A 14770-nucleotide genomic window follows, 5' to 3' on the forward strand; every position below is an offset into this window, starting at 1 on the left:
CAGCTGGCTTAAGGTAAGAAGTATGTAGGAACATGATGTAAAATCAACCTTTCATGGACTTCGTATTGTGTACTTTCATTTTATAGACGTGGGTTCAAGCTGACTTGTTCTCTACTCAAAACTCAGTGACCAGTTTGTGAATCGGGCATAAAGCCTATGGGAATATATTAGAGACACGATGAACAACGATAATGGTTTATTACAAAAAATAGGTACAAAATACAAACAAAAACTTAACAGTTTATAAATGATTACAGATTTCTCTAACTAAGACAGTTGATTAACAATCCAGCCATATGTGTCTGTCATCACATCAACTGTAGAATGAAGTGCTATTGTTTCTCTATCTGACCATTGTTGAATCTTTGCCTGTCTATTGTTGTTAAAAACTATATATAATGTATGCTCACATCTAAACTGGACGTGCGAGGTGAGATGTGAGTGTGGAGAGGGGCATTCCGACTGTCTTTGCAGGATTATGCCTTCCAGGAAAGGCCCTGGGGTTGAGCTGGAAGTCCGCTCACCTCATTCATGTATACTTGTTTGTCATGTCTTGTGAAACCAACTAAAGAAGTTTGAACAACTAAACTATGCCTTCGTCTTCATCAGCATATTCATTTGTCTTTGTCAATGTAATGTTCATCAAAATCATTAGCCAATCCCCAGTCGACACACCAACAATATACAAACCTCCATTTAGTTAAATAGTTTCCACCTCCATTTGTTCATCAGTAGGGTTTAGACTCCCAACAGAGGTCAGCTCTAGCCCTCAGCCCAGAGGGTTGTACCGACTCTCTGTGGCAACCCTTGTTATTCTATCCCTTGTTAATAAAGTTGTAATTAGCTTCTTGTGACTTCAAACTCTTTGCTGAGTTATTTCATACATCATGTTTTCGTATATTTGATTGTTAAAAGACACATCACTTGGGAAATCTGCAGATGAATTATATATCACTCGTTTTTGTGGATATTGATGGATACATTCCTCGAACAAGGTAATAGCCTGACATTGCTCCTATAACTTTAATTGAAATTTTTGCATTTTTATTTTTATTAACTTGTCGTAACTTTCAACAGAATGATTGTTTTCGTCGTGAAGTGTAATGATGCTGATGACATACACTAGGGCGTGCGTGTGAATTATGATTCATATAGGCAAACTATGAAATGTCTACATATTACATTCCTGTTATACATTCACAGATCGCTTCTTTTTATTAAGTTTCAAAATGCATACAAGTATGATTATTAAGTAATTAGGATTATGAGACCAAGTACAAAGATGTATATTGACAAGTGTCTACATATTGGTGAGTGAACGTTACAAACCAGGTAAATTTAGCAAGTGAAGAAATTTATCGCGCAGTATTTTCACTTCGACACCGACCTTCCTTGGGTTATGTTACATGTTGTGTCATGCAAACTCCTTTTGGTAATAATTCAAATACATATTTAAGTTTGAACTGCGAACTGAAAATCATTCCTTCTATGACATCACTGTAGGGCTCTGGCAACAGTGTTACGTAACCTGTCTGCATTTCGTTTGCAAGCGAGAGAGAAGCAGACGGCTTTTTAGCAACTTTTAAGTGCTTTTTGAGTCTTTCATATGCAGTGATAAAAAGAGTACCAAAAAATTGAGTTTGGTTGTTTTTTAATTCCAAACACAACTATGATGTTTAAAACAACAAATCAACAGAACATGCAAGAATTTTCAAGTTGACTGTATCTGAAGAACAACAGAGGTTCTGTGTGATTTTAGGCATATGGATGATACTAAATTTTTAGCCAGTAAATAAATTAAATTCTTTCACTAACCATTATTTACACCCCTTGAAATACTTATCACATTTTTATCAGTGACCATTTTATTGATAACAAAGAATATATATATAAATTGAATGTCATTATTCTTACAGAAAGTGTACTTTTACAAGATTGCACTGAATGTTGTACACAGTATTAAATACATTCAAATTACATAGATGAACATTTTTCATAACATGAAATAATTAATTACATAGAGGTAAATTACAATTATTTATACACTATCCTCAATCAATTTTTACTGTAAACCTCACACATTCTGCTGGAGCTTCAATAGGTAGGATACAGCATCTACATATACTATGACACTAATGGAATGGTTCCAGCTTCCAAGTTATGATGCAGAGTGTCTATCCCTGAGGTGATCAGTGGAAGGCATTTCCTTGTAGCATATTGAACAAGTTTAATTCCATTTAATTTCTGCTCGTTTCTCAGCAATGACAGTATTTCAAACACATTGAGGTGTACTTTTGAATTCACCTATTTCAAATGTCCATGCCAACCTTCAAGGTGATTGTTGGTTCTTGGGCTGGTAGTGGTTCCAAGCAGCCAATGGTAGGTCTCCCTTGATTCAGTGAGACATCATGTAGTCTGCTAGCTGCATATAAGCAAGGCTCATTCAGCATGTCACCAAAAGCATTGAGCCAAACATCTTCAACCTCAAAACAAAGGAGGTGATGAGTGAGGTGCAGTGATGAGTGAACGTTTAAACCACTTGGCTAATCCACCACCTCCTCAACAATGTAATGGGTTTCTAAAATGAATAGTCTCTGGTAGGAGGTACTGAAATGATCTGTTGTGCTCATTTGTTATCGTCTTGTTGATTTATTATCATGTTGTCAGCTCCAGTGTATATCCACAGGAATGGGTGAAAGGTATTATGGTGCCCCTTCACAAGAAGGGTAATGTAAACGTTGCAAATAATTTTCATGGCATTCTGCTCGTGGATATTTTGGGTAAATAATTTTGTATTGTCATTAATAATCGTCTTCAAAAGTTTGGAGACTTAGAGATAAGATTTCAGAGTTTCAAGCTGGAATTTTGTAAAGATTATATTGCTACAGATAATATTTTTACTGTACAGTGTCTTGTCCACTAACATCTCTTGAAAGCTGGTTGCCATTATTATTGTTTTGCAACAGACCCCTCTGGGGAGCACCTAGCAGCAGCTGAATTATGGATTTAACCAGTCTGGGGGAATGGCAACAGACTACACCCTGGATGTGAGCTGCCCTCATTTGTAACAGGGAAGGAGGAAATAAAATATATAAAACAAAAAACAGACTCCCTCCTTGTTACTTGGGTTACACATTTAAAGTAGGCTGGGGAAATAAAGCCATTATGATGAGTAAATGTTAGGTTGGGAAGTTGAACAATTAGTATAGGAACGAATAAGCTGAGCGTTAGAAATGAAAGGGGCATATTGGGATTAGGAGTTAAAAGCCTATGCCGGGAGGATAAATGTGGAAGTTTAGAAAGTAAGTTGGGTGTGTGAATGAGTACAAATGTTATTTTGATACGTTTTTGTTTATTTTCAATAAACTCTTCTTCTGTCAGTAGTTTGGTGTTGTTTTCCATCTGCTTGTAGGCCAATATAAGAACCGGAATTTGAATTACAAATGATGGGAACGCACAACAGAAATTCATACAATCAACCAAATCACACAACCCAAAGTCCAACGTAGTCTGTTGCCATTTTCCCAACTTCAAGAATCCCCATTATAGAAGTTTATGTTGATCACTTTTTCTGAAAGCTATGTCCTTTTCTATTTTGCATACAAGGAGAAAGTCTTGATGACCTTGGAACCCTATTGAAGGAAAGGTACCTGTACGGATCCCTGCAACAAGACAACTGACACTGAAAGTCAGGTCAATTTTATAGTCATGTGGTAGCTTGACCTTTGACCGTGAAACGACAATAATCGCTATGAAAAACCCATGCTGTTTGACCAGCCTAGGCACATAGCAAGTCCTGACCACCAATATGGCCGCACAGGCTCTCATCATGTGGTATACGTATGTATATGTACATACGTATGTACATTCTTTATCCTCCTAACAAAGCAACTGCAAAACGCCCCCGCATAAATGAGACAATGGGTACAAGCCTATCAGGTACACATAAATCTATTGCGGTTAATTTCTCAAGCTGTCAGCTTCAAATTACTATACTGTTAACAGCTACATACCAATTTTACCACAATTTATTACCTTCTTATCTTACTTCAACTTCACGACATAATCTGGGTGGTCAATTTTTTTTTTACATGATTTATGGAACAGGTTATGAGTACGGGGATAGCATTGTGTCAGGAGCTGTGGCAATGTCCACCTCTGAGACAGATTATCTGTATATGGTCGGCTCTTGATCAGGTCAGTTTGGTGGTAGATCTGTTTGGTTTGAACCCTTGTCAAACCAGGATAGGTTGCTGGTGGCCAGGGTGTAGGATTGAGTGCATTAGGCTGTCATCCTGGTTGTCACATTTAAGCAGCTCTTCAGGTAGCAATGTAAATTAAAATGTACCAGATACAGTGACTACCCCACGTACCTCCATTCCGAGAGATACTAACTAAGGGCAGGTTTGGTCAGGTTTCAGATCTGGAAAGGGTAGTTGTACCAGTTCTCAATCTCAGCAGGAAAAATGTATTCGTCAGACCTGCTTCTGTCATGGGTTCAGTCTGTTTGGTTGAAAGAGTGGTAGATGGCATTCATAGCAAGTGTTCATAGTACTACTGGCTGTACTCTCAATCTGCTTATGTTAGGAAGGAAGGTCAAAGTTCCTTTGGACTCAATGGTGGGTGGCCCGCTAATGTGGGGCTGGGAATATTGTCTTGTTGAGTATGTTGCATGGTAGTAAAATTCCATTTAGAGGAATTTTGATTTTTTAAATGAACATCTGTAGGTATCAGCAAATATACACATACCAAAAATTATGACACTAATCTCAAATCAAGTGAATTTGAAATATGTCAGTGTGTCTGGCACTGGTACCCTCTGGATGCTGGAAAATGGAAAAAAATTGGTCTTGGGTAGACAGGACCAAATCTTGTGCTTGACAAGCTGAAGCCCCTCATCTACAAAATATAGAAACATTGTCAATCATCATCCATGATGGAACAAAGAGCCCCGACTACATTCCCCGATAGGATCAAATTAATTTTTTGCAATAAAGAGAAAGATTGTATGTTTTGAGAAAATTTGTTAGTGGGAATGTACAGGTGCATTTCAGTGCTATGGAACGAATCAGGCAGTAGGAACTGAGATTAATGTTAGGTAGGATGTAATGCTATTTTCAGAGAGTTGTTCAGGTGAAACCAGGAGGGTTTAATATTTTGCTGATTCCCTTTTTGGAAAGAGGGTTATAAGTAACCTACACATACAACTGTAGTGTTGTTGTTTTTACATGGGAATTGTACTAATGCAAGTACAGACCACTCATTTCCAATTTAGCTATTGTACATTGTCATTAAGAGGGAGAGAGTGAACATTTCAATGATGCTCTGATACCCACTCCCATCCATCAAACCAATCCAACCATTTTAACATGGCTGGGGGCCAGTCCCACGATTTTTCAGTAATCACTCTCTTACCACCACTTTCATGTGTTGCAAGTTCTCATTTGTCCATACCTGTACCCCTCCCAATTCCTCCACACACACCCACCAGTAGGGAAATAGATGACTTTGCTCTACTGAGTAACTGTTAGAGTGGCTGCGAAAAAAACATATCTCTGATCAAAAATAGGACATGATATACATGACAAAAATAGGAAATTATAATGTACCTTTACATCAACTGTTTCTTTATGTTACTCTAGTGTTATGTTGCTCCAAAACAACTACATGTAAAACTCACCTGCAACCAAATATCGCTTCCGGAATGCAACTCTCTTGGGCTCTGTCCCAAGTTTACATTTCTGCTGCTGTGTTTAATTTGTTTAGAGCATCGAAAGGAAAGTCCAATATATAGCATCCATATAATGTTTTGCCTATTCATATCCATATTTCCCAAGCACTGTGGTCTTTCATGGCACTTCTTCATAAGATGTCACAAACACAGATGACCATGTGTGGAGGGGTTCGCAAAATCCGCACGGCGACAGTAAACAATCTATGTCAATCTTTATGTGAAATACAATTTCTCTGGAAATGTACACTCATGTTTACACAACTGGATAATGATGAAATGTAGTTGTCATTTTCCAATACATAACCACAACAACGCTGTATTTAAAATATTGAGCTTTGTGTCACTTTCAACTCGATGACATATACTCTACTGAAATGTAAATACACTGAGTGAACTCCTGGGTATGACATCACACCCACAGATGGCAAACCGCAAAAAATAAAAATATGCTTGCAAGTGGGCAGGGCTAAAGTGGTTTTCGTTTTGGTGCATATCTATAATTTTTAGGACAGTTTTTCACAAATGATGGTGCAGACATGGTATATGTTCATGTTTGAATGACATTATGTAATAAAAATGCAATACTCATGTTTGAATGACATTATGTAATAAAAATGCATAGCATTTAACTCACTAACTCACTGAACTCAGCTGTCACTGGGCGACACTAGTTAATTGAGAACCAAGCCTAGTACAACAGCAACATTTATGCATATTGTGTCTGATGTTTCTCAAATTAGTTCAGATGAATTACCAGTGTGTTAGTGTTTGCCTTCATAGAGATGATGCCTCATTTATCATGAACACACACATGAAGACCCAGGGCCTAGATTTTCAATGGTCTCTTTGCACTAAGACAGTCATAAATGCCACACATATATAATACATTACGAATATCTTAGCACTGAGGGGGCTACGAAAGTCTAGGGACCATTAATAATTAATGGCTAGGGGTGTGATTATAATTTCTATTGAGTTGTATGTACAATGTGAATGACCCCACCTAAAATTGATGTACAAAGTGACTCCCTACTTGTCATGTACAAAATCAATGACCCACCCCCAAGAACATATGCAAAAAATGAATGCTCACCCCCCACCCCCTACTAGAACATTTTATTTGTAAAGTGCAGAGAAAAACAATGATAGAGAATATGTTTTACTCACTTTCCTCATCAAAGAAGAAAACATCTGAACTTGGGTCTTCAACCAATGTGCAGTCAGTCAGTGGAATCTTGCCACAGCTCTGTAAATGTTTAGAAAATAATGTAGTTTAGAAACAGAAAATCCTGTGCCTCTTGCTAAATAAAACAAGAGTCATTAGAAGATGGATGACATATCCCCACGGCCCCCACATATTATAAAGGACAAATCATCTGACAGTTACTTAATGTTTCTTTGGACTAAGTTTGAATTGTTTCAATGGAAATCATAAAAAATATAAATGCCATATATCTGTAAACAGCAAAAGGCACCACTTCAAAATCTGTATCATATATCTGCCAAGATCTGTTGAAAGATATCAAATGGTTTTCGAGTGTTCCGTAAATAAAGCCCATCCTTCCATTTGAGACTGAACTGTTTCCATGGAAACCCAAGAAAAATAGAAATGCACAAACTTTGTAAACAGGAAAAGGCACGAGTTTGTGGTTGGCCTCATGTATCTGCCAAGTTTTGCTGAAAGATATTAAATAGTCTTTGAGTTGTGCTCCGGAAACGAGGCTCTTTCCTCCACTTTGAGACGCAGTCCGAATTGTTTCCATGGAAACCCAGAAAATAATAAATCACAAAAACCTGCAAATGGCGAAAGGCACCACTTTGGGGTTTGCAACACATATCTGCCAAGTTTTGCTGAAAGATATTCAAGTTATCAAGTTATCCTCCAGAAAAGAAACCCATCCCTCCGTTTTGAGATTAAGCAAAAGGCACCACTGTGGGGTCTGCTGTTAGGAAGTTTTTGAGTTGTGCTCCGGAAACAAAACACGCCTACCAATTTGAGATGAAGTCCAAAACGTTTCCATGGAAACCGAGAAAATCATAAACCACAAAATCCTGTAAATAGCAAAAGGCACCACTTAAGGTTCTGACTGATATATCTACCAGGGATACTCTAAAACAGGATAGGTCACTCGCTTGCTTTCTTTACCATTTGTACTAATTAACATGTGCTTTGTCATGTTCCAACGCACACAGTGACTTAGCTCGTTCCCAGTGCAACTTTAGTTGTGTTTAACCAGGGAGTCTATATAGGGTATACGTTGAAGATTATCCCTAGTTTAACAACTTCAGCCAGTTTATTGTATCAGTCGGAATTTTACAATGAATGAATGAATTATAGTAAGAATTTAAGAGCAAGAATTATGTGAATGAAAGAATGAAATAAGGAAAAAGAATAAAAGAAATAAGTACATATGTGAATGAATGAAAAAATAAATGATACACCATGGCCTTCCCTCCCAAAACATTTTAAAGAGCACAAAAGTATAGCGAGAACACGTGTTAACATCAGCTGTCCTTTTAAAAAATCTACTTTGAAACACTTTTCTTTACATTAATAACTAATTCAGACATCTTATTGCATGTGGGGAATGTAATAGACATTAACAAAATGTTAACTGACACTGTCACACTGCCCTAAAAACTAAAGTGGAAAACTCTCACAAAGCGTTCTAAAATACCAGTCCAGTTCTGTGAAATAATAAGATCAACAAGAAAGAAAGAAGTTATCAATGGTATCAATGGCGAATTAGATCAGATCGGCAATATGTCAAACTTTTCTCACACCTCAAATACACCCTAACATTTTGTTTTAGATTGGCAATATGTCAAACTTTTCTCACACCTCAAATACACCCTAACATTCTGTTTTAGATTATGGAACTATCAGTATTACTTGCAAACACATTTCACCGGATAGTATATTCCCCTCATAAGAATCAAAGGTGTATGTGAAAGATGTTTTTGAACTAATAACTAGAAACACTCACACAACGGTGTATAGTATTTCATTGGCGGATCAGAGCAGATCGGCGATATCTCACATTTTTCACACACCTCAAATACACCCTAACATTCCTTTTTAGATTATGAAAATATCACTATTTCTTGCAAACACATTTCACCTGATAGTATATTCCCCTCATATGAATTAAAGGTGTATGTGAAAGATGTTTTTCAGGAAGTAACTTGGAATACTCAAACAACGGCGTATAGCATTTCAATGGCGAAATGTCATATTTTTCGCACAGGTCAATTACACCCTAAAAAGTTTTTAAAAAAAGTCACAAAACTGTCACTATTACTTGGAAATACCTTTCAACTAAAGGTATGTTCTCCTTCTAAAAATTAAACGAATATGTGAAAGAAGTTTTTATCGGTACAATTTAGTCTATCTTCGCGGTGAATCGAGAATAGAAGCCAGTGAGGTATAACTTACCAATTTGAAACTTTACTACAAAGCTACTGTCCTAATACGGACACTAATACCAATTATTTGACTTAACCTGAAGTGACAAAATAGTTAAGCTATCGTCTACATGTTGGATTTCAGTTGTTATACCACTCAGCAAACGTAATCAGCTGTTGAAAATAAACCAGGCTCAATCTTAAATACTACGCTGCCACCATATTGGCTACACTGGTTATGTAACGACCCGCGACATACATTCAGCGGCGTTTCGAGGAGTTTCTTCTCCCCCTCTATATAGGCTCTTCTCCCCCTCTATATGTAAATAGCAAAAGGCACAACCATCAGTTGAGATTTCTGTATCTATCAATTTTGGTCTAAAAATATTGAATGGTTTTATGCTCCAGAAACATGCACTACATCCTGGGAGGATAAAAACTAAGTTACATGCATCTGTGGTTCAATGAGATCACTTCAGGTTCATGAAAACACAGACTGAAATACAACCTTAACCCCTGAGTGCTGATTGGTGTTTTTTCTGTCAGATGCACATTTAAATAAGATCTGAAAAGCAAACTTGCACTTGCATGGATAAGTATCTACTTACAGAAATAAAATAACACAGAACTATACACACTGAATATTACATTTCCTTTCTCATGGTATAAACGCAAGTGAAAATACTGTGCAGACACTACAAAATGTTGTCTGAAAATTTGTCATGCATTATTAAACAGTAAGTTTCTCTGGTTTTTTTTTTTGGTTCATACATGGATACAAGGTCTGTGCAACTATTTTCTAAATTTGTCTTCTTTACAGAATGCATGCGTGAACAAAAAAATCTGCCCGATGTCTGAATAACATAGGTACCTGGTAAGAGTATGGTTTTGTGTGTGTAATGGGAACAGCTTTACAACATATGACCATGATGCTTTGTGTTGTGTTTGTGTACTAGTACTCAGAATTAAAGATGTCCTGTTCCCCAGTTCATGGATGTAGAGGAGCAATTAAAAAATGACAAATCTGTCAAATAAAGACATAATTTATTAACAAAATATAACTCACCAAAAACAACAGAAACAATAAACCAAGTCTAAGAAAAATATACAAACCCAATCACTTAAAATAATTTACAAATGCCCAACCTATTTTCTCTTAACCAAACCCTCCTAAATTAACATAGCCACCCTCTTAAAATAGCACTATACCCTGCCATTAATCTAAATTCTTATTGCCTAGCTTGTTCCATAGCACTGAACCCAAAACACACAATCTGTATGCTCAATTTCTCATTATTGACTGAAAATCAACTTGAAGCTAACAGGGAATGGAGTAAGAGCTTACTGCTCTGTCACAGAACATCTTGTTGCCCCATACGTGACATATAATGGTAGATCACCCCACCTCTGATTGGTTGCCATTCATATAGACACCCATTCTACGATGACTCACGAAAATACTAGTTTCTGATTGCTTGTTCAGAAAAATCTGATCTGATTTTAGGACGGCTTCATCACGCATTAACAAATCTTACCATGAGAACTACTTCCTTTTGAGGGCAATGATGGTGGATCATAACAACAACACTATGGATTTGGACGCTGACTTTGGAATTTTCTGTATAGGTGATTTTTCTGAAGTTTATGAGATGGATTTCAGCGATGAGGAATTTAAAGAAATTGTCTCTACTATTGATACCTCAGGTGAACTGAAAATAGCCCCATTCTTTCAAGTAAAAAGCTTTAAAAATATCGCCAGCTTACAATCCAGTCAATAATTTTTGGCCGTAACCTCTATGAGATTTCACATTGAAACTACAATAAAATGTTAAGACTATATTTTTAGAAATATTTGCCAATGCTGCTACAATGGAGAGAGACCCAACACAGGTTGACATAGAGGAAGAACCAAAAGCAGGCATCAGTACCAAATCTGAGGGTAATACATCGGCATGAAATTATTCAGATCTCCACGTTAAATTTCATATCAAATTAAACAATGATAATTTCTTTCCTGGAAAATACTGTTATAGCAATAAATAAAAATCTGGCCTAAAATCATAAATTAAGCCAACAGTACCTACACAAAAAAACATTTACCTACAGATAGGCCTATCATTCATGAGGACCAAATTTGTGGACACTTTGCCACAGTAGCTGAAAGTGACCTGTATTCTATACCTGGACGGAAGATCAAAGGCAACGCTATGAAGAACAAGCTGGGGCGTTAAAATTTTCAAACATGAGGCAAAAATAGATTGTGATACATGAAGATATTATACCTAAAAAACCTGAGAACAGTACTGTTTTTTTTTATATTTCATTCTTCAAAATGAACAGCATACAAAAGGATCTGCATACGACAATCAGTCTTTTATGAAAGAAATTGAAAGTCATAGAAGAATAGCAAAACAACCCTACTGATAATAAAGGTCAATTTGTCCTACCTTTACTTTTTTCCTGACTCTCACAACACAATAAATCTGAGGAATTCGAATCACTTCCAAAAGAACAACTTGCCTCCTATCTTCGCCACTTTTATGTGGAAGTACAGACAACCAAGAGGGGGTTCTATGCCAAGTCCTCCTACGTGGGAATTTGATCTTCCATCCACACACATCTGAGGGTCCCACCATTTTAAAGAAATATCAACATCCTCCAAGATCTTAAATTTCACAGTGCTAATAATGTCTTTTGTCAGGATGTTAAAAAAACTAAAAAAAATGGGCCTGGACAATTTAAAACATCATGACGCAATTTCAAACCCTGATCTCTCGAAACTGAGAAATTATCTTTGAGTAGACACTCCAACTAACTTGCAGAAAAAAGTTTTGGGTTGTCGGGGTAATGAAAATCAAAGGAATCTCAAAATAAATTCTTTTGAAGTTCAAAGGGATGATGTAGGCCAGAGTACATTACTATGACTCATTCTGAGGCCACCAAGAATCACCAAGGCAATTTACACTGTAATAGGCACCCTTTGGGAGGCAGCCCAGTGACAGGAGTTCAATGCAGAGTGTACCTCGGTGTTTCCCTGTTCATGGTTTATTATAGACTATGCGTTGTGTAATTTTAATGTGTGGTGGAAAACTATAAACCAGCGGAACAGGGTACACTCTTCTTCGGTTCAATGTCATCTGTCATCTCTTTCAACAAAATATGACACAAAACAGAAGTGTAAACAATAATAATAATTTATTCTGTTAAATAAACATAAGGAAAATAAGCAAAACAAATTATAACAAAAACTGAACAAAAATAACTCTCTCGCTCTCTCTCCTTTTGCAAAAACAAAACCTATTTCCTACCCTAGTTCCTACAACTACTTCATTCCTAACACTAATTTCTCCCCCAACCCTTGCTACCTACATATTAATCCCGCAAGATATATACTATATCATCATGTATTTTTTTCCCACCCAGCTACAGTCTAAAACTACTCATCAATATGAGTCCTAACAAAACAAACCAACCCTCATGAGCCATAGGGAACATCCCCAGTATAGGCAGTGGACGTACTTGCTCTGAACACCAATACACAAGACAACGATATCAGTCACATCAGGCTCTTATATACCCCGTGAGCCAACCACCGAAAGGTCCCAAAGAAGTGTTATATGAGTAGCTATGCAATAATAAACAACTTCAACTTCCAATGGAATTTTACTGCCAAACGTGAGTAATAAGTAGAATAAATGACTACAAGATAACAACGTCAATACGGTGCTTGCACAATAGGCAAAGATGTAATTACAAGCCACCTAACCTATTTGTTTACATTAACAAAACCATGTGTATAAAAAGCCACCCAACCTGCCGATATATAAAGACAAACAACCCCAAAACACCATAACACAATTTTATTCCACCCGACATCTACGTTTTACCCGATCTCCTACAACACAATACAGCACAAGATATTTCCTGCATTTATGCTACCAACACTGATTCTTCACCTGTGGCAGCATTAAAAAAATATGTATCAAAACAAAATCCAGGAAATGAGTGTTTCTTTCCATATCCTCGAAAATCTGTGACAGAGTTTGGCTCATGTTGGTATACCCTAAAACCAGTAGACCACAATGTCTTGTCACAAGTAATGAAGAAAATTTCCAAAGAAGCAGGGTTAAGCAAGGTTCACACCAACCACTGCGTACGTGCCACCACGGTAACTTTTCTATCACACACAGGTGTTGAGGCCTGCAAAATCATGAAACTGACGGGGCACAAAAATAAGCAATTGTTGAAGAGTTACAGCACTGAATCCTCAGTTGATCAGAAATGGTATTATTCCTCTGATCTGCAGGGGTCACACAACACTCCCAGTCAGGTGACATCAATTTCAGATTTCAACAAAATGCAATTATCCAGCGCCTCCACTTCATCTGCCTTCCATTTCACTAATGATAATAACTATTACCGCAAAGGCATGTAGGTCAAGGTCGACGAGTCTTAAAATTTCAGTGCGGGTAAAATTTAATAGTTAACAACGAGAATTATTGTCCAAATTACTTTTAATTCTTTTTAAAACTTGATGTTTTCAAAGAATATTCAAGTAAAAACTGTTGGTAACACGATTTGTTTGCTATTCCTGTGAGCAAGAGAGTGAGTGTGAGTATATAGTGGAACATTCTGAAAGCGTGTTGTGCTCCCTGTCACCCCTTAGCAAATAAATCCAACTTCGAAACCGCTGTATGCACCATAAATGCCGCTTATTATGACAAGTAAAAGAATCCGTATTTTGATGAGTCATGGTAGAATGGAGATAAACATAGTGTGTTTGAAAATCAGAGACATGTTTTACCAAACTGATGGCGAGTACATTTCCAAATGAAATTTTCTTGCCATCAATCCGGTAAAACATGCCTCTGATTTTCGAACACACTATGTTTATCTCCTATGCAGCTACCCAATGTCTTACATAACATCAAGACAAGACTGGCCAACAAATCTGCTAACTACCAATCAGAATTGCTCATACCAAACAAGAGTCATCAGAAGATGACATATCCCCACGGTCCCACATGTTTGAAAGGACAAATCATCAGAAGGTTACTTGATATTTTTAAAAGACTAAGTTAGAATAGTTTCAATGGAAATCATGAAAAATATATATGCCATATATCTGTAAACAGCCAGAAACGAAGTCCATCCCGCCATTTTGAGATTAAGTCAGAATCGTTTTGTGGAAACTGGGAAAATGATAAATCACAAAAATCTGCAAATAGCAAAACGCACCACTTTAAGGTCTGCCTCACAGGTCTACCAAGTGTTGCTGAAAGATATTGAGAAGTCTTCGAGTTGTGCTCCAGAAACAAAGCCCATCCCTCCCTATTTGGACTAGGTCCAAATCCCTTCCATGGAAACCGAGAAAAGATAAATAAAAAAAATCTGTTAATAGCAAAAGGCACCACATTAGGTTCTGATTGAGATATCTTCCAAGTTTTGCAGAAGAATATTGAATGGTTTTTTAGTTCAGCTCCAGAAATGAAGCCCATCCCTCTATTTCAAGACTACGTCCAAATCGTTTCAATGGAACCCAAAAATTGATAAATGACAAAAACCTGTTAATAGCAAATGGCACCACTTTGGGGTCTGCCACACATATCTACCAAGTTTTGCTGACAGATA

General features: G+C 37.0%; 1 protein-coding gene across 2 annotated transcripts in view; it reads right to left on the minus strand.

The window, feature by feature from the left end:
• Positions 1-14770, minus strand: part of LOC137278153 (ras-specific guanine nucleotide-releasing factor 2-like) — an 802775-nt gene that overhangs the window by 441159 nt on the left and 346846 nt on the right. For both annotated transcript variants that reach the window (XM_067810323.1, XM_067810322.1), the window contains one exon: positions 6902-6980. In XM_067810323.1, the coding sequence (XP_067666424.1) occupies positions 6902-6980 (79 nt within the window). The remainder of the gene's footprint in view (positions 1-6901; positions 6981-14770) is intronic.

The sequence above is a fragment of the Haliotis asinina genome, chromosome 3 (genome assembly GCF_037392515.1).
Source record: "Haliotis asinina isolate JCU_RB_2024 chromosome 3, JCU_Hal_asi_v2, whole genome shotgun sequence".
NCBI classification, from domain to species: Eukaryota; Metazoa; Mollusca; class Gastropoda; order Lepetellida; family Haliotidae; genus Haliotis; species Haliotis asinina.